At 40.0% G+C, this 24,005-nt stretch overlaps 2 protein-coding genes across 4 annotated transcripts; one reads left to right on the top strand and one right to left on the bottom strand.

The window, feature by feature from the left end:
* The first annotated feature begins 141 nt into the window (after window positions 1-141).
* On the top strand, window positions 142-23,992 carry LOC108133369 (uncharacterized). Of its 3 annotated transcripts, XM_043211491.2 has the most exons (12): window positions 142-794; window positions 3,526-3,648; window positions 4,887-5,050; window positions 13,499-13,985; window positions 15,689-16,094; window positions 16,146-16,576; window positions 16,643-16,787; window positions 16,887-17,038; window positions 17,271-17,587; window positions 17,767-18,051; window positions 19,773-19,880; window positions 23,605-23,992. In XM_043211491.2, the coding sequence occupies exons 1-12, from the start codon at window positions 647-649 to the stop codon at window positions 23,773-23,775; spliced, it is 2,937 nt and encodes a 978-aa protein (XP_043067426.1). In that variant the 5' UTR covers window positions 142-646; the 3' UTR covers window positions 23,776-23,992. The 3 variants fall into 3 exon arrangements, with proteins under 3 accessions (XP_043067426.1, XP_043067427.1, XP_017108762.3); XM_043211492.2 differs by lacking the exon at window positions 19,773-19,880; XM_017253273.3 differs by lacking the exons at window positions 19,773-19,880; window positions 23,605-23,992 and adding an exon at window positions 18,138-18,340.
* LOC108133371 (17S U2 SnRNP complex component HTATSF1) lies at window positions 11,750-13,205 on the bottom strand. The gene has a single exon (XM_017253276.3). The coding sequence runs from the start codon at window positions 13,060-13,062 to the stop codon at window positions 12,031-12,033; it is 1,032 nt and encodes a 343-aa protein (XP_017108765.2). The 5' UTR covers window positions 13,063-13,205; the 3' UTR covers window positions 11,750-12,030.
* Window positions 23,993-24,005: the final 13 nt, after the last annotated feature.

Raw genomic sequence — 24,005 nt, 5'->3', positions numbered from 1 at the left:
GACACCGCCACCAATTTAAGTTAGAATCAGCATCATCATAATGATCATCTTTTCGGGGCGGGTGTGAGTGTGGGCGCAGATATAGCTGAGATCTCGAGATATATCTCAGGGGGTTGATAAGAGATTTTCATTTTTCCTCAGCTCAGTCACAAAGCGAACGGCGACTGGGAAAGTTCATGCGATAAAAATAATCAAACGGATAATCACACAAAATAATAGATTGGACAGAAAAAATATAACAAAAAGTACAAGTGCCTGGCCTGAAGTGGAGAAGAACCTTGAAAACTGCATTCAAAAAATAAAAATAAATATTAAAGTAAATTCTAAGTAAACTACATGTGCCATATGATATACAAAGGAATATGAAAATATATTACAAACAGCAGCAAGAACTGGCTTAGTTCGTCTTGATGATCACAAATTTCAATTGAATTTAATCAAAATCCCACAAAAAGAGAGAAATCGTAAAAAGCTAACTAAGCGGGAGATTTAATTTTGAGTGTCTCGTCATGTATTAGTGTGAGTGCTTTGTGTCTGTGTTCGAGTGGGTGTGTGTGCGTGTTTTGACCGAGAAACCCTAGATCGTTGGCCGTTGGCCGCTTTTCATTGAATCGAACATCAAAACTGTCAACAAAAAGCGGTTAAAATGGGTAAAATGGTCAACGAGGAAATGGCCACAGAGCCAATAAAAGCCGAAAAGGTCGAACTATCGCGTTTCGGGGAGTTCTGCCAGCGCCATGGAATTAATCCTAACCTGATCATGCTGAAAATAACACTTTTCGTGATGTATGGCGGTGAGTAATCCATACATAATCAAATTGTATAAAAATCACATTAAAAACCAATTAGATGTAGCTCTTATCTTGACCTGAATGGCCTAAATGTAATGGCCAAGTTATTGACATTGCTGAGCCATCGTTGTTATAGATAAATATATCACGCATACGACCTGTTGTTTCCAGCTCAAGATAACCCAGGGCCAGATAACTTTGATTGAAGAATGATTTTGATTTTTTAAATGTATAAATATTACATTTTTGAAAGGAAACTCTGCTGGAAAAAGACCAAGAAAACTCGTTGCCCGGACTGACAGTGAATCTGAATTCATTATCACACTCTGTGGAAATCAGGTCCAAAATATGGGGGACTGGGGCTGGTCGGAAGTTATCAATTAGGCTGAGGAAAATATGTAACACATTTGTATAAATTCAGTTAGAGTCTGATGCACATTGAGCAGATTTTCCCAGCGTGTGGCAATTAAGCATTCATAAGACCCAACCTTCCTTCCCCGCCTTCCGAAATTTTCTTCTCCTTGTATCTGCGTGTGTGTATGGCTTTTGTAAATAAATCTAGCTTATGTGATTTAAGCTTGAGAAAGGTTTACTTTGATTTGCCTTGGACGGGCATCTGTATCAGAGAGAGTAAGCATGTCGATGTATCTGTATCTGTGTCAGTGTTTTTATTTGTATCTGTATCTTCTGACCGTGCGCCATTTTCGCTTTTTGCTGGCGGTCAATGGCAAAAAGATTTTGTTGCCCCCTCCCTAGTATACCCGTTGCCCACTTGTTTGTTGTCTTATGCCATTAAACTCAAATTGTCACTAAAATGAGTATTAATGCGTTTTTTATTTGAGTCAAGCTGAGCCGAGGATTCCTTTTCGGCATTTTATTTATACTCTTCTTGGCTTTTTTGGGCAGTGAAAAGTTCAAATAATAATTTAATTAGTCTATAACATAAATGTTCATATAATATATTTAATTGGCTAAAGAAATGGTCTATCGTTTCAAAAAAATGTGTACTATAATCAAATTTATAAAATATGTATTCCTTGCCTCTGATAAAGCCCTTGTTTGTTAATTAATCCATTTCAATTATTCCTGCAATACGCTTTCGTTTTAATCAATTTACTTTTTCATTTTTGTGATTCTTTATTTTTTAAGCTTCGTAATTAACGCTCTTTGTTTTACATTATAATACATAATTAATTCGAGTTAAACGAAATGAATAAGAAATAAAATGCAGTGATTTCATAGAGAGCACTTTGAAGCTGACAGAATTAAATTAAAGTGGCGAAGTGCATGTTCTTTTTGTGAATATCTAATAACATTCGGATGGCAATTTTTTATGCCCTGTGCTGGTGAAAACCCTCTAATAACAATAAAGCAGAAAAAAATGAATTGCAATTAATATTTTTGCTGAATATGGCTGCATTTGTCATGGCCTGCTCTGTCAGTCTGGCGTTTCTTCTCAAATATTCATAAATAAAGTGCAATATAGTGGCAGTGTCAGTCAAACAGATGCAAATTCCATAGACGAGGGGCACGGGCATAGACTGGGTGCTACCAAAAACTTTGTGCATAGCTGAAAATGTCGCATGCGACAAGCGAACGTATAAACGGAATAATTATTATTAAAGTGGCGCCTGGCAAAAAAAAAAGAAATTTAAATTGACAAAAGATGCGGGAGAGGGAGCTGGTGGCTCCGGGACATTAATTACGAATGACAACGTGGCAGGAACAGAAGATCCCCCATCTGGTACTGACTGAGTGGTAACTTTACAGCGCCAGTCGAGAGAATTCAAACGAGAACGAACATGAAAGGCCGGCAAGCCAAACAACCCTGACATGGTTGCGTTTCCGTTTCCGGAAGAACGAGAGGCAGCGGCGGCAATACGAGCAATTAATTGTTATTGCATTCAGCAAATACAAACAATCCCACACACACATGGGGAGCGTATTATTGTTAATTATCTGAGGCGATGCCTGTTCCTGAACGGTAAAAAATGGCCCTTTTGGCCAGTTTCCCAGATAGGCCTTGTGTGTTAACTGCACTTTAAAACAAACGAATTTCATTCAGGACACGCACTCTTACCCATTTTACGTGCTCGATGGTTTCCTTGGCGTGTTTGCATTTAAATTGGTCAAGGCTGTCCACGAAAATCGGGCCAACAACGGCAGAGAATGGCCGAGAGGAAGGCGTAACATCTTCCTGTTCCGTTTCGACCAATTTGTTGCCATTTTATTTTCCACCATCATCGCCACGATTTTTACTCCTCGACTCCTGCTCCCTTCTCGTGGATTTTTGACTGCAGCCACGTGACGCGTGTTCGGTGCGTTAATGCCCATAAATTATTGAAATTCAAGGGACGATTATCTACGGCCCATTTTCGATTCTTGTTTCCCCACAGCCATGTCGGTCGGGTCGATTGTAAAGCTCTTTAAAATATACTTTTACTTTAAAATTTGTCGGAAAATAACGTATACGCAAGGTGAACCCATAAAGAAATTCTATGAGACATGGAAAAGCAATTAAAAATGATATAGATTCTAGCTAGACAATTGATTTACCTTCATCCGTCACCCGTATTGATATTTAATTTCCTTCCACCAGCGTGATTAACACGAAATTCCATCATTTGATTGAAGTGATTTTCCCCCATCTCCATAGTTCCTGCCGATAATTAAGTTCTCCTCTCCAATTCTCAATAACTCGCACAATAATCTGTTCTTCTTTGTCATTTTGCAGCGACTTCCTCCCTACTGCCCTACCTGACGATTCATATGCAGTCGATTGGCCTCACGGTGGAGGAGATTGCAATTATCTACCTGGCCCTGCCCTTCACCACATTTCTTAGCCCGCCCATAACAGGTGAGTAACGGGGTCTGACAAGGGGTCAAGGGAAAAATCATTTTAATTCATCTTAATTAGCTACGAGCTGCATAGATTTCAATTAAAAGTTTTGCTTTGTTCGGCCAGTCAGGCATGAAAATGGAGACCAGAAAACAAAAGTCAAATTTTGTTCATCTTATGCTTTGATTTAACAATGATTTAAGTTTTAAATTAAAGCAGTTATTGCTTCAATTTTATACTAAATAAAACCACAATAGTTTTTCCCAAACAATAAACTAAAATCACCCCATACTTTCCAACTCTTTCTGATTTTGTGTCGACCGAATGGAATTTTTTCAACTTTTATTTAAATGTATATAGTATTTTATATATTTGTTTTTTATATTTTCTCCCAGCCACTTTTCCGGACGAGTGTGAATAATTTAATTCAGTTGCAGTTTAAATGACAATTAAACAAAGTTCTTGTTTTTCTCCTTTGACTGTCTGTATGTGAAGTGCCCCCATCATGCGGTTGCATTTCTTTCTTTTTGTCCACCGCCTCTTTTTTTTTTTTTAAAAACCCATTCTTATTATTTGCTTTCGCATTTTTAAAATGCATTTGCGGTATGGAATGTTGGCGACAGCGAAGGTTTTTATACATTTTATGTGAACACCACGGGCTGCAGATAACCGTTCCTCGAAATGCACTAAAAGTGAAACAAAAAGCGTGCCAGGACATGGCAGGACGAGTAGAGAAAAGTGCATAAAGCTGGTCAAATTGTTGGACATAAAAGCTATGGGGGGGAAATATATATAAAATGTCAGGCTAAGTGAAAACGTTCTCGTAAAGTTGCGACATCAAAATTTTGATCATTCTACTAGCGTTATAAACATGGTTGATAGTCATTGAACACACCAAGTGGAAGAGCAATAAAAATCAAAAGGATTCTACTGAAATGGGAGTGATAAAAACTTGTATTTCAAATGTTTGCAAATAAAAGAGAAAATTTAAATATTTAAAATCGAAAAGGAGGAAATTGCCTTTTACCTTTTACCATCAGTGCCACAAAATCCATCTTAAACTGAATTTAAGCTGGAGTGAAGCCCCAATCAAAGCCCCAAATCGTAGACAACTTATTTTGAGTGAAAAATACAGTCGCTTGCCTCTAGCCACATTTAACCACTGATGCAGTTGCAAAACATCTTGCTGCAATTTCACTTACATTCTCCCCCAACCGATTTTCAAACCCCACCCGATTTTCGATTGCTCCCTGCAGGTTTCCTCGTTGACAAATTTGGCAAATACAAACCGGTCGTTGTGATGAGTCTGCTGCTGAATGCGATTTTCCATCACTCGCTGCTCTTTATACCGCAGCAGGAGATTCCGGGCGTGGTGCCCTCGGCGTTCGTATTGAGACATCCAGATAGCGGCGATATTGAGGTAAGTTTTGTAACACTGAACTAAATTTTTTGATAAAAATTAATATGGAAAAATAATAACTAATCATAGGAGAGTTAGGTGAAAGTTTTGTGCTTTAGATATAGTTTATTTTAAAGTCTTTAAATTCTATTCTTTAGACCAAAATGTTCAGTTCTCTCTTTAATCCCCTAAGAATTTTCAGCTTCAATCGTTTAAAACACATCCAACTTCGATTCAATCTAGTTTAATGTTTGTCGAAGGCTGTAATCTGCTTAGAGCGTTGTGGTTGAGGTGCGTGGGCAAATATCTTTAGACGCTTGTTTAGTTAAGAGCTAAAAATGATGTGGCTGCGGTTTCCACACCACCTCCATTCCGGCCACCCCCATCATCCGAAACTCCATTCTGCAGAGAAAGTTGCAGGATGCGTTTGCTGCTGGGAAACAGCTGTTGCTCTTGTACTGTTTTAATGCGCTTACTTCACGGTTACTCTGTGTGCATCCTTCGTCCTTCTTCCCACTTCTGCAGATGCATACATACATACACATGTACATATATAGTTTTTGCTACTTTTTCAATGACTTTAACTGCATTGTGAGCAAAGTTAACTGGTCGACTGTGAAGGAGTCTGATTAGAGCTCTCTGCTAATTATTCTCATGAGCTGAAATTGTTTCAAATTACCTTCAATTAAAATGTAAAATTTAACAGTCTACTCTGACTCATTTTTTCCACAAAAGAAATAAGCATATTAAGGATATTAAACTCTTTATTTATTATTATTTATAGCAAATGTGAATGTTTTAAATGGGTATTAATTATAGTCTTAATTGTGGCTCTTTATATAATTTTATTTGTTTGAATGGTTATTAAACAAAATAGATAAAATAAATCATTAATGCCATAATTAATGGCCATTATACAAAATATTCATTTGGCTACCGGGTTCTTGAAATAAATTGCCTTCACGACTGAATTTTTGCAGCAGCAGGAAAATAAACTAGAAAGTTTTTCCTTTTTTTTTTTTTAAATTGTTCCCTGAAAAGAGGCGACGTTTGAAAGCGAACTACCAAAAATCTTCGGCATCCTCTCAGCCATTCGAAGCTCCTTTTAAGCTCCTCGTTCCCACTTTTCACAATGGCATCACTTCACAGTCACGGCATGTCTCTATTTCTGAGGAGGGCCTCGGCTAAGGGGCTGTGGCAGGTGCAAACTACATAAAAGCCGGCATTTATTCGTGGCAACGGCAACATAATGTTGCCACATGCAACACGCTTCTACCAGCACACTTTACGCACGTACAAAAACACGCACACACACCACCCAACTATCCAGCTGCATGTGTATCTGTGAGTTGGGAAGGATGCGGATAAGGATGTGGGTATGGGTGTGGAGGTGGTTGTGCTGTTGGAGTGTGTATCTAATGCGTGGCACGTTGCCGCGTTGCGCGATTTTGCGAGGGAAACGCGTCGAAATCCCCTGTGCAGCCACTTCCTGCCGATTTCTGAGCTCCCAGCAGCATGCCACATGCTGGCGCACACACAAACGCACACGGGGCGGATACACAATCTGACAGCATACACACCGATATAACGTATACGCAGTGAATGCGGCCTGTGCCTGCAGTGTGCATTTTTAACTGAGAGAAAATCTTTAGGAGTTTTAATTTTAGGTAGGAAGGAAATTTAATTTAATTTTTTTTAATTTTAGGTATAAAGTTTCCTCTAAGGAAACTGAATAGGAATGTGGAAATGCTCGCCTTTTATAGAAAACGAAACCGAACAGAAGTCATGGCCTACTTGTTTTTTTTGCCAATTTAAAAAAAATGCTAATGATAGAGTTAACACAGCTACACTTGAATGATAGGGTTAACACAGCTATACAAAGAACGATTATTATTATTATAAGTCAGAAAGGCCGGGATCGGCCGAATATATTCTATAACTGTCATATACCTGATTGATCGAACATGCCATAACTAAGAAGAATTTAAATAGATCTCAGATATCCCATAACTACGGTATTACAGTTAGAGAGTTCGGATTTTGTATAAATTATATTTTTGCCAAAATAATACGACATACCAACTTTCATTAGAATTTAAGATATACCCATCACTGTGGACCGTATAGGGGAAAACCACATTTTCAAGTGAACCCATCACGAAAAATTGACGAAAAATTTGAAAAATATTTTGTCTCAGGATTCTGATGCAGAATGATGGAGAATCGATCCATAAATCGTTTAAGGTACTCCGCTTGAGAATCGGATGAGAATTGGGGAAGATATACCCAAAGCTGTGGGCCCTATAGGGGAAAACCCCATTTTTAAGGGATCCCATCACGAAAAATGGACAAAAAATTGAAAAAATATTTTGTCTCAGGATTTTGATGCAGAATGGTGGAGAATCGATCCATAAATCATTTAAGGTACTCCGCTTGAGAATCGGATGAGAATTGGGGAAGATATAGCCATAGCTGTGGGCCCTATAGGGGAAAACCCCAATTTCAAGTGATCCCATCACGAAAAATTGACGAAAAATTTGAAAAATATTTTGTCTCAGGATTTTGATGCAGAATGGTGGAGAATCGTTCTAGAAATCGTTTAAGGTACTCCGCTTGAGAATCGGGTAAGAATTGGGGAAGATATACCCATCACTGTGGGCCCTATAGGGGAAAACGCCATTTTCATTTTTCCCATCATGAAAAATGGACAAAAAATCTAAAAAATATTTTGTCTCAGGATTTTGATGCAGAATGGTGGCGAATCGATCCAGAAATCGTTTAAGGTACTCCGCTTGAGAATCGGATGAGAATTGGGGAAGATATACCCATCACTGTGGGCCCTATAGGGAAAAACCCCATTTTCAAGGGATCCCATCACGAAAAATGGACAAAATTTTTGAAAAATATTTTGTCGCAGGATTCTGATGCAGAATGGTGGAGAATCGTTCTAGAAATCGTTTAAGGTACTCCGCTTGATAATCGGATGAGAATTGGGGAAGATATAGCCATCACTGTGGGCCCCACAGGGGAAAACCGCATCTATAGGGGAAAACGCCATTTTCAAGGGATCCCATCACGAAAAATGGACGAAAAATCTAAAAAATATTTTGTCTCAGGATTTTGATGCAGAATGGTGGCGAACCGATCTAGAAATCGTTTAAGGCACTCCGCTTGAGAATCGGATGAGAATTGGGGAAGATATAGCCATCACTGTGGGCCCCACAGGGGAAAACCGCATCTATAGGGGAAAACGCCATTTTCAAGGGATCCCATCACGAAAAATATACAAAAAAATCTAAAAAATATTTTGTCTGAAGATTTTGATGCAGAATCGTGGCGAATCGATCTAGAAATCGTTTAAGGTACTCCGCTTGAGAATCGGATAAGAATTGGGGAAGATATACCCATCACTGTGGGCCCTATAGGGGAAAACCCCATTTTCAAGGGATCCCATCACGAAAAATGGACAAAAAATTTGAAAAATATTTTGTCTCAGGATTTTGATGCAGAATGGTGGAGAATCGATCCAGAAATCGTTTAAGGTACTCCGCTTGAGAATCGGATGAGAATTGGGTAAGATATACCCATCACTGTGGGCCCTATAGGGGAAAACCCCATTTTCAAGGGATCCCATCACGAAAAATGGACAAAAAATTTGAAAAATATTTTGTCTCAGGATTTTGATGCAGAATGGTGGAGAATCGATCCAGAAATCGTTTAAGGTACTCCGCTTGAGAATCGGATGAGAATTGGGTAAGATATACCCATCACTGTGGGCCCTATAGGGGAAAACCCCATTTTCAAGGGATCCCATCACGAAAAATGGACAAAAAATTTGAAAAATATTTTGTCTCAGGATTTTGATGCAGAATGGTGGAGAATCGATCCAGAAATCGTTTAAGGTACTCCGCTTGAGAATCGGATGAGAATTGGGTAAGATATACCCATCACTGTGGGCCCTATAGGGGAAAACCCCATTTTCAAGGGATCCCATCACGAAAAATGGACGAAAAATCTGAAAAAAAGGAGTTTTTTAAATATTTCAATATTTATACCAAAATATTTTTGAAGTGCATACTGTTTTTTGTCACCCTGCCAATGCAGATGAAAACGTCCTTCCGTTTTTTTCCCATTTTATTTTTTGTTCACTTTGCCGTTGGTTTCGGTTCAGGTACTGGCGATGCCTCTGGTGCTGGCGCTGGTCCTGGTCCTCGTCCTGGTTCTATATCTGCATTTGTGCATAAATTTGCGTCATGTAAAATCATCGAAATAAAGCAAATAAATGTCAAGCCATCCGAAAGGGCGGAGGGCGTCATGGTTCAAGGAAATTTGTTGTACCAATCGGAATTTCTCTGATTTCCCTCAGCGTTTTCTTTTTATTGATATCGATATATACATATATTGAGAATATGTACGTTTTATGCTTATGATCATATCAATGCAAACGACTCTGACTTTGAGTCAGACTGTTGGCTGTTACGGCGTGTCCTTTGGGTCGTCCTTTGGCTTTTCCGTCTAAGCTGGTCAGATGTGGCATAACAAATTTGAGTACATGCTTTATGGCTGCCAGAAGAAGAGAATTTGGGGTGATATTTATGTACGTATGTAGAGGACTTAGCTCACGGTGCTCCAACTGTTCAGCTCTCTGTTCAATCCCCTTGAAATTGCATTCTCCATGGAGTCAGTCTCACACCTTTTGGCAATTGCATTCGGACACAAGCCGCTCTTAAGGAGAGTCCTTCTGCCAGTAAATTGCAGCAGCAGCAGAAGCAGCAGTTGGCAAAGTACTAGACTACGCAGACTACAAGAGTTTTACATAAATCGAATTATGGACATGGGGACAGACAAACAACTGCATTGCAAGGATATTATGGTTAAGGGTCCTCCCATCCACCGATTGAGTGCGAGCTGGGGCTAAACAAATTCAAATGGAAAATAGAAAATGGAAAATAGAAAATGACAGAAGCAGAGCGAGGCGTTCTTGACAGCCAACAAGTGAACGGAACGCATTAGAAACAGCTCACCAAAACCAACTACAAGATTTTCTAGGACAAGAGAGATTCGGTGGTTCTTCCCAACAGCTTCACAACAATATTTTTCCCTCCTCCTTAGAAAAACAGGTGAAAAATCCACTTAAGGGCGAGTGCACATCAGGTTTACAAGCACTCTTCGAAAAAAGGTAGTTGGGTAGGACAGGATATTTGTTTTGTAAATTTATAGATATAATAATCTTGTTCTAATAATTATCTTTTCTCCATACAGACATATTAAAGGATATGTTTTCTATTAAAATCGAAATAAAATAGTCATAAGCTTTTTAATAAAAATATAAATAATTGCCATTATTGGGATAATCCAGATTCAATTATCGCAGAAGCAATATAGAACCCCCGAACAAAGAAGCTGATTTATATCAAATTATTTGAATATAAGTAAAGCCCATACTTTTCATAAATAAAACCTATTATCCGTAATATCTTAGGGGTATTTTCGGGTGGTTTCTTCGAGTGCGAGTGTCCTTGCATGTGTGTATCACGTACATTTATCTTAGTGTCGTTTCGCCAGCACTTAAGCTACACTAAAACACCAACACAAATGCACACCACTCACCCGCACACACATAGGCAGGACATCACACACTAACACACTCACATTAAAATCTTTCTTGTGCTCACACTCACAGGCCATTGCCGTTAGTCGTAATGAAACGCAATGGAACTGTTATTTTCGGGAGGCGTAAGGGCCGGGATTGGATTTTGTTAGCCGGTGGCGTCCGTAATGGAGGCGATGGAGGAGGGGGCGTGGTCTGTGGCCCTTGGCCAAAAAGGTGCCCCAGCATTTCACGAATATATCTCACAGACACACGCACACACATCCACACACTCACGCATTCCCTTCCATTTGTTCGGCACTTGGCACGGGCGTATATTGAATTTGTATTTATGATGTTCCCATAAAATACAATAACACCATTAAAATAGCTGCAGCAAAAAGGAAAAACACAGAAAGTGACTAGACGAAGGTTAAATGCTCTATGTGACTTAAAAAAGGACTAACTTGTTAAAGAAAATTGTACAAAGTCCTTGAAGGGCGGAAGGTTTACTTTTAAGAAAAACATAATTGCTAGCTACTTCTATACTTTTTAGAAAATGATTACAAGCTTTTAAAAAAATTTAATAAAATATTTAATCCTTAAATATAAAAAGTAAAAGTAGTCGCTACTACCCTATTGTTTTGTAGCACAATTGTATAGTGCCACAAGGGCCTGGAAACGCATCTTATGGCTACATTTGTGCTCACGCCGCACGTTCCGCCGGACATCTCCATTCTCGTAGCATGTAGAATGTCCTGTTCCCCAGTTTCCCATTTTCCTGTTCCAGGACCTGTTCCAGTTGCCATGTCCTGTTGCTTGCGGTTTACTATTTTATGCCATTATAGAGAGCCGAGTTCGGTTTGCCGTTTGGCATAAATTTATTTCGTATCGATGGCAGCAGCAAACGGAAATTACCATTTTATTATTGCAGGCGTTCACCCTGACACTGCCGCCCTTCCACCATCCTTCCACCCACCCAATCAGGTCCTTGCAACCCTTGGATGAGCCTTATTGAATTCACATTAAAATTGGCAACGGATATATGCAGAAACACGAACGCACAACCAACAAAAGTGCAGTGTGAGAAATCTGTGGTTGGAAGGATCCAGAAATAATATATATACAAATTATGATCGATGGGAAATCATTTTCCACTAATGTTCTAACTTTATTGTTTTGACGTACTATATCTGACTTATTTTAGAATCGATATTTAAGTACATATGGTATTTGTCTTTTTGTGTAGCCGCTGCAAATGCAGATACACATTCAACCCAAGAGATATATTTATTTATGTTGGTGTTATTATGACTAAGGGCTTAAGTTCATATATGTGGCTTATGATGGGTTAAGTGCCACTTTCGTCTGGATTTCAATGGAGCGTTGTGAGTTGGAGATTTTGGGTGATTTAACGGGTGGCCACCACGGTGGCGTCGGCATCGTTCCACATAATATCGGGATGGATGGACACCTCTGCTTCTGCAGCGTCTGAGGCCCCATCAGTAACGGGATTGTCGTCGGTGTCCTCGGTGTCCACGGTATTCTCGGAAGTGGTATCACCCTGGTGGGCTTCACAGTAGTCACCCTCGGTGCCGTCAGTTTCTTCATCACGATCGTCCTGGTCAGGCAGAAAATCGTAGGCGGTGCGCAGGGAATCGCAATCGGAATTAATTCCCTCTTCGAAAGGAGGCAGGTCCATGAGGGACAGCTCGGGAATCTCAATCTCCAGCTTGGGGGCCTCGACTTTCGGCTTCTCAGTCTCCAAGTTTGCTTTATCTCCGGACTCGTCTAACTTCTCCTCTGGAACAGGGTCCAACTTCTTCTCAACAGGATTCTCATCCTCAATAGCATTCTCAGCCTTAGTAGGCTTCTCGTCGTCTGTCTTAGTGTCTTTATTTTCTTTCTCGTGTTCTTCATCTTTTTTATCTTCTGGCTGCTTTTTCTCATCTTTGATCTTGTCATTTGATTTGGTTTCCGGATCAATCAGGGTTCCAGCCACCTCGAAAAAATCTTCCAGCTTAGTCTTCCACTCATTATAAACAGACTTTTCATCGCGTCCATCCCAGTAGGCGAGTCTCTCGGTGAAGAGGGTCAGCTCGGTTCCGGCCATCTTGCAATACTTTCCGCCTGCCCCAAAGTCCATTGACATGGACACATCATAGATGACGTCGTTGAGCGCCACCAGGTATATGCCATCTTCATTCTCGCTGCCGAACTTGGCCAGCTCCTTGCGGGTCATGCGTAGACCCATGACAGGTGCCTTCGTCTTCTTGATAAGTCCAGCGGCCTCATAGTCCTCATCGTCGTAGGTTCCGTGCTGGCGGCGAGTCTTCATGTAGACGACATAACCAAGAACGCAAGTCATGGCTATAATGGTGATCGGCGAAGTGGCCAACTCGCGCAACTGGATGCTCCAGGTCTTGCTCGGCAAGGATGACATAGTGCTGCTATTACTAATTTTTTACCTCTTTGTACTTTTAAACTAGAATATTTTTTCAAGCTAAAATCACCTATTCCTATTGTATTACCACCCAAATGTAGACTGTGTTCAGCTATAGACGAATCCTGTGACACTAAATTACAGGGCCTATTGGTAAAAGGTTTTAATTTTTTCAATTTCCAAGGCTAACTTGATGGATATTTTTTTTGGGACTGAATATCTTGCCAGATTGTTTAAAGTTGAAACAATTTTTAAGCCATAATCCCATGAAAGGATGTTACATTTTTCCAAATACAATCGATATACAAAATCCCTGCAAATGCTCAAGGATATTTGAAGCTTTTGTGTTAACCATCTTTTTGCTTGCACAAATCCTTTTTCTCCATTTCTAATTTCCAATAAATTCTATTGTTTTTTTTTTTGTTCTTTTGACCAGGTTTGGTGGTCTCCATGCCCGAGCAGAGAATGTCCCGAGGAACCAGAGCTGGAATTGGCCGTGCACCAGTGCGTCGACTATTGTTTGATGCAGGAGCAAGTTAATCCGCAGCTTTACACGAGTACTTCCCCCTATGCCCCACCACCAAGCAGCACCCCCAGGTCCGCCCCATCCAGCACAACCACCACAATGGCAACCACAACGAGTGGTGCAGTGGTGGGCATGGAATCGAGTACATCACAACCCCCGGCCACATCGACCACCACATCGCCGGCGTCATCATTGCCAGCATTATTCGCAACGCAAACGAGGAGCAGATACCAAGAAGTACTTAATATGTCATCGACCATGTTCCCGCCAATGTCCCAACTGAAGGAACAGCCCCTGGACAAGGGCACGGACCAGGATCTAGGACTGGGGCTGGGGCTGGTGCCGGGGCAGTCATCATCAGCCGAGCTGTCAGCCTTGTCCATGCAGGGATTGAATTGTAAGTGACGTGATGAACTGAACCCTTCCATGTCCGGCTGGCTGACCACAGCGTTAGTATCATCGCTATTTTCGTTTCCACTTGGAATTTGAAATATTTTAAAGGGAAATGTTTGGAAAATCATAAGGTTTTTTAGGATTGAAGTTTTTGTTTCGATTTTTTATAATTTCTAAGTTAAGTTCTTAAACATTATTCTCCAGGTGCATCATTGCAACTTGCTTCTAGTTGCTGCCTTTGTTCTTTCAGTCAGTTTACTTGCAATGTTCTTCTGCTCCCTGCCCCGACTCCTTATTGATGTCCACCATCCTCCTCCATCCTAGGTTGTCCGTATCCTTGTCCGTGTCCGTGTCTGTGTCCATGTTCTTTCCCCTGTCCGTGTGTGTTTTACTTTTATTAGTTTGTTTTCCGTCTTTTGTGAACTGCTACCAGGGGCCAGAGTGGAAGGAACCTGGAGTCCAAGTCGAGAACAACTTGTACCATAAAAGCAAAAGACCGGCTCCGGTTCGCCTCTCTATGAAACTAAAAAAAAATATATATATAAGTATAATTCAACCTGTCCGAGTCCGATGGTTGTCATTAAAGCCTGACGTTTTGTGGGAAGCCAAAGTTTAGGGGACAAACTTTTTTCGTATTCCCGGGGAGAAACTTCTGAAAAGGCGTTTTTATTCCACATTATTAAAAGTGGGCGACAAGTTTGTAGTACCTGGTAGCGTCTTAAGATTTAGAATAGAATAAAAATAAAGTAAAGTGCTCCTTTTTTCCACTTATTTTGTGGAGAATATCTAAGAGTAAACGGTGCGTTGTCCGATGACTGGCGCAGCTGTTGCTAAGGTGAATGATGTACCTAAACTTTAGAGCACTTTTTTTAACAAATTCTCCCTCTAGAGTCTAGAAAATATTTTTTGGGATTTATCCAAGTGCGAAGTTCTCCTTTTGCAATCGATCAATCAACATGTTTTAGGCTCCAGCCATTTGTTTCTATAAGAGCAGTCATCATTCCCCAAACGCCAACTCAAAAAAAGGACTCAAAACCTAAATCATGTCCTACTCATAAGTCATATGTGTATGTACATCAGTTGTTGGCCAAACTTTGCCACCACCATTGCCCATTTCACTGACACGGAGAGTCCGGAAGAGTCGGAAACTTTGCTAATGTCCTGGCCAGAAAACACAATGTGTTGGGAATTCCTTTCCTATCCCCCCCCAAAAAAAAAGGGGCCCCCGTAATAGCACAACAGCAACAGACAAAAGTGCATAACTAACTAAACATGATGGCATTACACTCGGCTGTACACTTGACACTTGGCACAATTGGAAATTGGTCATGCATGGCCAGGACACGGGAAGCGGGACGCTGAGTGCAGGATACTACCCGGACTCGGACTTGGAATAGGAATCAAAATCAGATTCAGATTCCCTGCGCCTCAGGGGTGCAGAAAGAAAAGTGCATTGCAAGAGCTAGAGCAATTTTCCTGACTGTCTGATTATGTGAAAATCTAACGACTGCACAGCGGGGAATAGAGTTGGAAAAAGGGTTTTTTTGCAAATGGAAATTGTAAAACCAAGATAGCCAGGATAGTCAGAATAGTAGTACTATTAGACCATGGAGTAGGCTAAGAAAAATCTGTAAGACACGAGGCTTTTTTTTGACTTTAAGGGAATCGCCAACTCTTTCCCAAAAATTACTAATATTTCCTCGACAGTTACCACAGATGCCACCAAAACACAAAATGAGACAAGCAGCAGTTGGGTGCACTCCGACAATGATGATGCCACATACTTTATGTTGCAAATGCATCCTGATCTGGCCGATCCCACGGAGCAATTGGGTATGGAAATCGAACAGGATGCCAACGAAACAGTCACGGATATCCTTCAGCGATTCGGTCAGGATAACTTGGTCAAGGGCTACATAAATCTCACCGACATGGACGATCTTGATCTCAGATGCGGTGGCTTGGTCAGAAGGACGAATATATCGAATGCCGGGCCGGGGGCAGTCAAGTGCATGATGCAGCGTTGCACCTTCACCATGAATGCTCCGGAAATCTGTCCACCGGACTACAAGGAAACCGATGAGATTATTTTCTGGGTTTACTTTCTGTTGAGGTAAGTAATTGGGTATAGTAACATATATTTTATTTAGAATTTATTCCTTAGATTCTTGGCCACCACCATGCTGTCGGCCGGAGTCACCATCATGGATCCCATTGCCCTGACCATGATTGAAAAGTATGGCGGTGATTTTGGTCGTGAACGTTTATTCTCCAGTATCGGCATGGCTATATTTTCCCCGATAACTGGCATTATGATAGATTACTCTTCGCGGGGCCTGGGCTATACGGATTACTCGGCTGCCTTCTATACGTACGATGTCCTGCTGGTGATATCCACCATGTCGGTGCTAATGATGCCGCTGGGAGAGAAACTGCCGGCGGATAATGTATTCAGAGACCTGTGGAACCTTCTGAAGATGCCTCATGTCATTGCCTTTATTATATTCTTGTTTGTTCTCGGAAACTTCTGGGGCTTCATAGAAAGTTTTCTGTTTCTGTATCTTAAAGAATTGGGTGCTCCTAACTATTTGTTGGGTGAGTTGAGTAGCACTACCATTATTTTCCCAAAATTGTATGTATTTTATGATTTTTTTTGACCAGGTATCACCATTACTGTGGGCACTGTGAGCAGTATACCTTTCCTTTACGGAGCGGAGAAAATCACACGCATCTTTGGCCACGTTAACCTGATTATCATTGCGTTCTTCTCGCATGCCGGCCGCCTGGTGGGCTACTCCTTCATCGAGTGAGTGCGAATAATGCCGGTCACATGTCGAACTAATGCAATTCCAAATTGAATTCCCTTATTTGACTCACGCCCCCCCTTTACTTTCCATCGTTAAAGGAATGCCTGGTGGTGCTTTCCGTTCGAGGCCATGGAGTCGTTATCCTGCCATCTTATGTGGGTGGCGGCGGCAACTTACTGCTCGATCCTGGCCCCAAAAAGTTTACTGGCCACTTTGATTGGTGTCCTGGGCATGGCTCATTTCAGTTTGGGTGAGTACCCAAAGCATCTATGCAGTGGGCAAATTAAAAATATAATTTTATTAATTAAATCAATCAAAAGAGAACAACCTACAGGTTTTAAAAATTACAACACGTGATGAAATGATCAAGTTAGTTTTAAAAACTTAAAATATTACTTATTAACTTTTATTTCTCTCTGTGCATTTCCCTAATGAGGCACTTTAAGTGTATGTAATCACATTTGGTTTGTCTGTCATTCCAGGACGAGGTAGTGGCAGCTTCACTGGCGGTCTCCTTATTGGTCAGTTTGGCACTCGAGATGCTTTCCGGTACATGGGACTCCTGGCCGTGGTCGGTGGCATCGCCTACGGCCTCCTCCATCTGATTTGGCTCCGTAAATTCGATCATACCACCGAGGAGTCCGAGGAGGAGGTGGAGGCGATTGAAAATGGTGAAACCGAGAAACTGACTGAGCCCGCTACCAAGGAGCAGGGCACCTCGATGTCCTTGGAGCGATTGAGTTTGATGATTAAATACAATCAGATTGGCAGTTTGTCATCACTGCCGAGGGGATCGAGGGTGAGTGGCGATTATGTCTAAGAAATGCAGAGAACTTGGTGTCTATTCAAAATTCAAAAGTCCTGTTTGGGTTCAGTATCCTTGACGATTTGACAGGTCTTTACCCTGGGATTATTTTGTTAATGATCCTTTTGGATGAAGCAATTTAAATTGAATTTTTTTGTTTTGTTATCCCTTAGGCCGACATTCACGACCATCTTTCAGTGCGCCGGAGCAGCTACAACGTAGAGTCCCTGAGGGGAGTGCCCCGCCATGGAAACATTGGAAGTGCCTCGAAAGTGGATATCCTGCGCTCCGCGTTGGAGATTAATCACAAGTCCTCGAACAACTCGATGCTGAGCAAGGCCGATAATAAGACGTCGAATCAATCATTGGGCCGCAATCGGGCCGACAGTGCCCCGAAATTGAATCACAGCAATCTCAAGAATATTTCCCAGCCAGCCCTTGAGGGTGTCGTCCTGGAGGTGAGTCCTTTATACCCCCATCCTTGGTGTGTGTGTGTGTGCGTGTTTGTATATCGCTGATTGCTGTCAATTGTTTTGATTTTCAGTCTTTTTGCTTTTTTGTTGGCTGGGCTTTCAAGGGGGCTTCGCTCTGGGTCGTGTTTGGTTTTTAAATACCCAACATCTGTTGCCACAATAACTTTTTAGCATGCTGCCGCGCGTCCATTGTCCCCGGCTGCTTCCTGTCTCTGGTTTTCCCTGGCTTTCGCCTTGACAACCGGATGCTGGGGTCCAACTGCATCCGCCCCGAACTCAGATCATTGAAGGCACTAAGAAAAAATTATAAATATTTTTCATTTAATAATTTCAAATATTTTTCATCAATAAACAGAAAAGACTTTATTAGAAAATTTTATATAATTTTTAAGAGCTTTATTTTTAATGGTATACTGTTTTTTTGCAGTGCACCTTGTTAGCAGAGTAAAGGCAAATGGGAGGACGGTTGTTTTGTGTGTTTGGCATTTGGTTGCCTTTGTTGGGTGGTCGTTTCTTTTGATGCCGCTCCAATGGATTCGATTTCTCTTTGGCTTCCCAGTTGCTCCTCTATTTCTGATGGTTTGCAGCTTGAATTTGAAACGGGTTTATTGGTTTTTGTTTTCAAGGCAGGCATATGCGCTTCGGGCCAAGCGTTTTTGTTCGCTTTGGATCCCAAAACAGAGGAAAGGAGGACTATTAGAAATGGCGAAAATTGCATTGGCAATGTGCCTTTAAAGGAGCCTTTTTTTGTATGATTTTTGAACTATACTTTAAGTTTTTTATTTCGAAATAAATCTTGGTATACTTTATTAATAAATATTCTTAATAACTTTTGACAGAAAGCTTCTGTTTCTGTTTTTCCCGAATAATTTATTGCAGTTTCAAGTTGCAACTCCAACTGCAATTGCCATCGAGTAGACAATATCTGGTCTATACTTTAATTAAAAACTTTCCCAATGAAATATGCCCAGCCATTGATTATTCTTTATCCTTTGCCTCGACCCTCTGCCAAGGCTGGCTGTCAAAGTTAATTTTGTAATTAATTTTCGATGCTTTGAAGCGAAGCTTTTATGGCAACTAGGCAACCATAATTCAATAAATCAAATGTGGTTGCACCGGAAAGAACAACTAATGGGTGCTGGGTACTGGGAGCTGGGTGCTGGGGGAAATCATAAAAATAACAAATTAATGGATTTATGAACAAGACCAAGTTTTTGCTCTGGCATCTGCAACATTTTTTTTTTTAAAAACACATTCCTGCTGAGAGACAGACCGAACTGACAGTTTGTGCCTCCACACATCACAGAGTTGCAAAATAGACCGAAACAAAGCCGAAAACTCCCCAGAAAGGCCAGGAGTTTACTTAAGTTAGGGGTTTCTACCATTTTGTTTGGCTATTGGGGGCAATCGGGAGGCGTGGCAGCCACAGTGGGGAGTTGAGTTGCAAATTGCAGGCCAACAGTCCGGTTGCAGAACCAAAACTTCGCTTTGTGCAAAATAAATTTGCCAAAAATTCGAAGAGGGGGAGTTGAGAGCTTTCTATTGGATTTTCACATATCTGTGTTTTTGTCTATGTGTGTGTGGAAATCTTTGGGTGTATGGGGGAGTGTTTGTGTGTGATTGTGAGTGTGAGTGCATTTCCCTTAACTATACATGTGTGAGGATAATATATGCTACAGCCAAAAATGCCATTCGCATACAAACAGGGCGTGGAATCAACATTTTTTCCCAGCCGCATGAAAAAGTATCCAAGTGGTTTGTTAACTTCAATACCCGCTGTGGATTTATCCGTAATACCCAGCTCCATGTTAATGGTAATGTACAAGACTCCAACAAAACAACAAAATGATATAAATAACAAAAATAGTCAAAAAAGAAAAGAAAATAAAAGCATGATAGTAACGAATTGTGGTTAACCTTTCGGTGCATGATCCATGTTTTTCAGCTTTAAAAATATTTATCAACTATACCTAAAACTTGTTAAAGAAATAAGTTCAGTTCAGTAAAAAAAAAGATTTTGTTTCTCATATAAGTTTCTAGCTTAGAATATTTTCTTCTTTCTACCACTCTCATCGGTATATCCCTTTCGAATAAGAGTAATTTGGCACACAGACATATGTAACAGCGACTGCATGGCATGTCCTGGCTTCTCCGGGCAGTCCTTGTTCTGGGTTGCAAGCGCCCAAAAGCATGCAGCGTTGAATGCGAATAAACAGAGGCCATGGCAGTGGCAAAAGCAACTCAGCCAGCAGCAGCATCATACGCCAAGATATTGCAGCAAAACACTTAAAAAAATTTAAAATATATTAACTTTTTTATACTATAAAGAAAAAAGAAAATATACCTAAATTCTAAAAATTACAATTAAAAATTACTAAAACTATATTTTTAGTTAAATTTCTATGTTGAAACTGTTACATTAAAATTGTATAATATTTTATTAATTTTTTAGTGTAAAACTGTTGGAAAATGCAATGCCATGTACAGTTTTCATTGCTGCTGCTGCTTTTTTAGGTTCCTTTTTATTTTCGGATGGGGTTTTCGGGTGATGGCTGGCTCCAGCGTCGCAGTTTGCCAAGCCATCCGGGCATTAAGTTATTTCGTTGAATTAAAGCCCGCACTTGCGCCATTTGACTTTTGGCCATCACTTGTTTTTATGTGCATAACCCACAAACCAGGCACCCTCCTCATCCACCACCTTCAGGCCAACTCTTTAGGCCCCCCTTTATACTACTTTTGCCCCGATTATACCCTTGAGTCCAGAGCTTTCTTTGCAACACGCTTAGTTGAGTTTAGTTTAATTTTGCACACTCGTCGAGCAATTTGAGCTTGGTTCCACACATCGTCTCACATCCCATTTAGCTTTGTTCTCGTTCGCCCACTCCTCCTTTAACTTTAAAAGTTTTCTATTTTTTATTCAGGGACTTGAAAAATTGTCCTTTTCCTATTATTTGGGGTATGTGTGTGGGTGGGGATTTTTTGTGCGCTTTGATTTTGTTTACGTTTTACGCCAAATGATTTGTTGTTGAACTTAATACAAGTTGACAAAAAGGAATAACAATGACAGCTGTTGCAAAAAAGTAACAATGTTTGTTTTGCCAAATAGAAAAGGTTGGGCCATCTGGGGGCAGGCAGACCTATATGGGTGATAGGTCACTAGGTGGGGGTGGGGGGTAAAAAAAAGTACAAAAAGAACAACAATGGCTTGGAATAAACAAACATCGTAAGGCATCGAAAAAGGGCATCGTCTGTTCGAATGTGGCAAAGAAATTTAAAACTTTTCAAGGAACAATTGAACAAAATTCTATACAAAATTAGTTTTTTTTAGCCTTAACATTTTTTTAAAATTAAATTTAAGTGGGACCACTGCTTCAGTGTATTAAATTCTGGGAATGAAAAGAAACCCATGGATCTCTAAACTTTTCGCCATTTCCAAGGCAACTCTGTATGTATATTTCCATGTATTCCCATTCATATGTACTTCTGTATGTTTCTACTTCCTTTTAGGATTTCCGGTTTGTTCTCTATTTTCCTTCTTCTGCACATATACTTCTTCTTTTTCTGCTGGTTCTTGTATTTATTTTACTTTTTTTTTCTACTATGAAAACGATTTATTGATGTGTGTGAAAGGAAACGGACTTTGCTCCAAAAAAAAAAAAGCTTAGAAAAAAATAGAAATATTTATGGGGAATGATCGCAAAATGAATGCCACGTAATTCGATGCTGTTGGCAACATTTGTCATTGTTGATTTTGGCCAGAGACGACTTTATAGTCGTTTATATGAATTTGTTAGCTCGTCTATCGAGGCCAATAACTTCTTCAACATAACGCACAAAAAGTGAACGCGAAATTGCGCGTAAGTAATGCCCATTGTAAGCATTCTGAAAGGACAGAGGCGTTGGTGGGCCAATGGTGGGAGGGGTCTAAAAATATATAAAGAAAGAAAAACTTGAAACCAAACAAAGGAATGGAAACAAAAGCAGCGCAAAATGAACTGAGCAAAAACATTAAAAAAAATTCCTTCCCTTCTTATTCTCTATCGATGCACTATGAAAAATAAAGCTTTTAAATTTTAACTAATTTACAACACAAAAAATTTAAAAAGCGTATAACTTGTTTAACATTGTTTGCTTTTAAAAAGTCAAATAATGAAATTAAGGCACATATTCTATTATTTTAGATTTTAGATTTTAAAACTTTTAAAAAGCTTCTTAGCTCTTTGGACTCTTTTGAATCTATTATTAATAAATACATATATATTTTTTTGCCATGTCCCCGCTCATTTTGCCTGCATTTTCCTTTGAGTTTTTCCTTTTCCCACTCAGCCACACATGGCACTTAAGATGCGCATTTTTATACAGAGGGGTGGGAAAACTTTTGTGCATTCAACTGCAAGGCCAGTACCCCACTTTTATACTAAAATGCATCCACCCACACACCCAGTCACTTTTTAATAAAAAGCCAAACAACGAGAAAACTACGTTCGATGCATAGCGAATTATCCAAAAAGTTTGATGACGCGTAAATGCCTTTCAACAATATACAAACAGGATAAAAAAAAAAACCAAAATGCAACCAGGAAAGCAGAAAAAGAAATATATAGCCTTTGGTGCAACTGCTGCTGCAGTTTATTCGTGCATATGCGAAGCGAACTCAGCCGGAATGCTTATGAAATGCAGCGCACTCATCGAGAGTTGAGCCGAAGCTGGAGAAAAAGGAAAACATCATTTGAAATTCGAATGGGGAAGCAAAAGACCATAAAGTTGGTATATATCCAATGTAGAGATACCCTTATTTCGGGTGGTTTTATTCAGCTATTTAATATTTATGTTATGAAGCTGGAGAGTTCTCTACTAGAACGATAAACATCGATAATATGAGATGCAGATTTTAAACTGTATGTATAGTGCACACTTTTTAAATTAACATCAACATCAGCTTTAACAACCCTTTTAATTAGAAAGCTTTCGCTAGGATTCAGGAATCAATAGGAACCACAATGTTATAGTCCCGCATCGAAATTGCTCATTACGGCAGCCATACCAGCGGAACACTTCTGGCAGCCATCGAGCCAAGCCAATGACTGCAACTCCATTAAATATAATTTATCGGCCACTTAAATTTCATGTTCAAAACTCAAATTAGCATGCATGTCGATTATACTTGCCCGCATGTGCATGAAAATCCCATTGCGGGAGCCAAAGGAAAAACTAAAAACAAGTTGGCTCAGTAAATTGTAAATAGCACTTAACACCGCCCAACACGATATGTTTTTCTGATGTTTTTTTTTGTAATATTCTTTTTGAGGTTTTTATTTTTATTTTGTTTGAAATCGGTTGGTTAACTTGGATTCTCGTTACGCAGATGGTTTTTGCATGCATTTTAACCTTTTAATTGCTAATTGCATGTGGAAATGGTGGAAACACAAAAGGATAGACAATCAAATGTGAATAAAAGTATTTAACAAGCATCTGGCATGTTATGCAAGTTGAATATTCGAAAAAACTTACCAATTAAATATTTTTTAACTTTCACAGGATCAGGAGGGCCGTAAGGTCATTCCTGAGGAGACGGAGCTACACAATTCCAAGACGACCGTGAATTTGGGCGACGAAAAGGCGGAATCCCCTCCCCAGAAGGCTAATGGAAATGGCACAAGCCCAGCGGAGCCAAATGAGGATGAGGTTGTCCACTCCGATGACTCTTGATAGAACAAGCATCATACGGGGCGAATGAGTGATATTATTAAACAAAACCAAAAGTAAACAAAAGAATGGAAATGGCATCGGAATTGATAAACCAAAACTATTGTTTAGTTTTACAATGTACATGTGTGTGTTATGTTATATAAATGTATATGTCGATGTGTATGTATAAATTATGCAAAAACACAAAAACTGAATAAAAACCCAAAATTGTTGAAAACATTGAAACAAAT

Source organism: Drosophila bipectinata, chromosome 2L (genome assembly GCF_030179905.1).
Source record: "Drosophila bipectinata strain 14024-0381.07 chromosome 2L, DbipHiC1v2, whole genome shotgun sequence".
In the NCBI taxonomy this organism is placed as follows: Eukaryota; Metazoa; Arthropoda; class Insecta; order Diptera; family Drosophilidae; genus Drosophila; species Drosophila bipectinata.
This window is presented reverse-complemented; position numbering and strand designations above follow the sequence as displayed.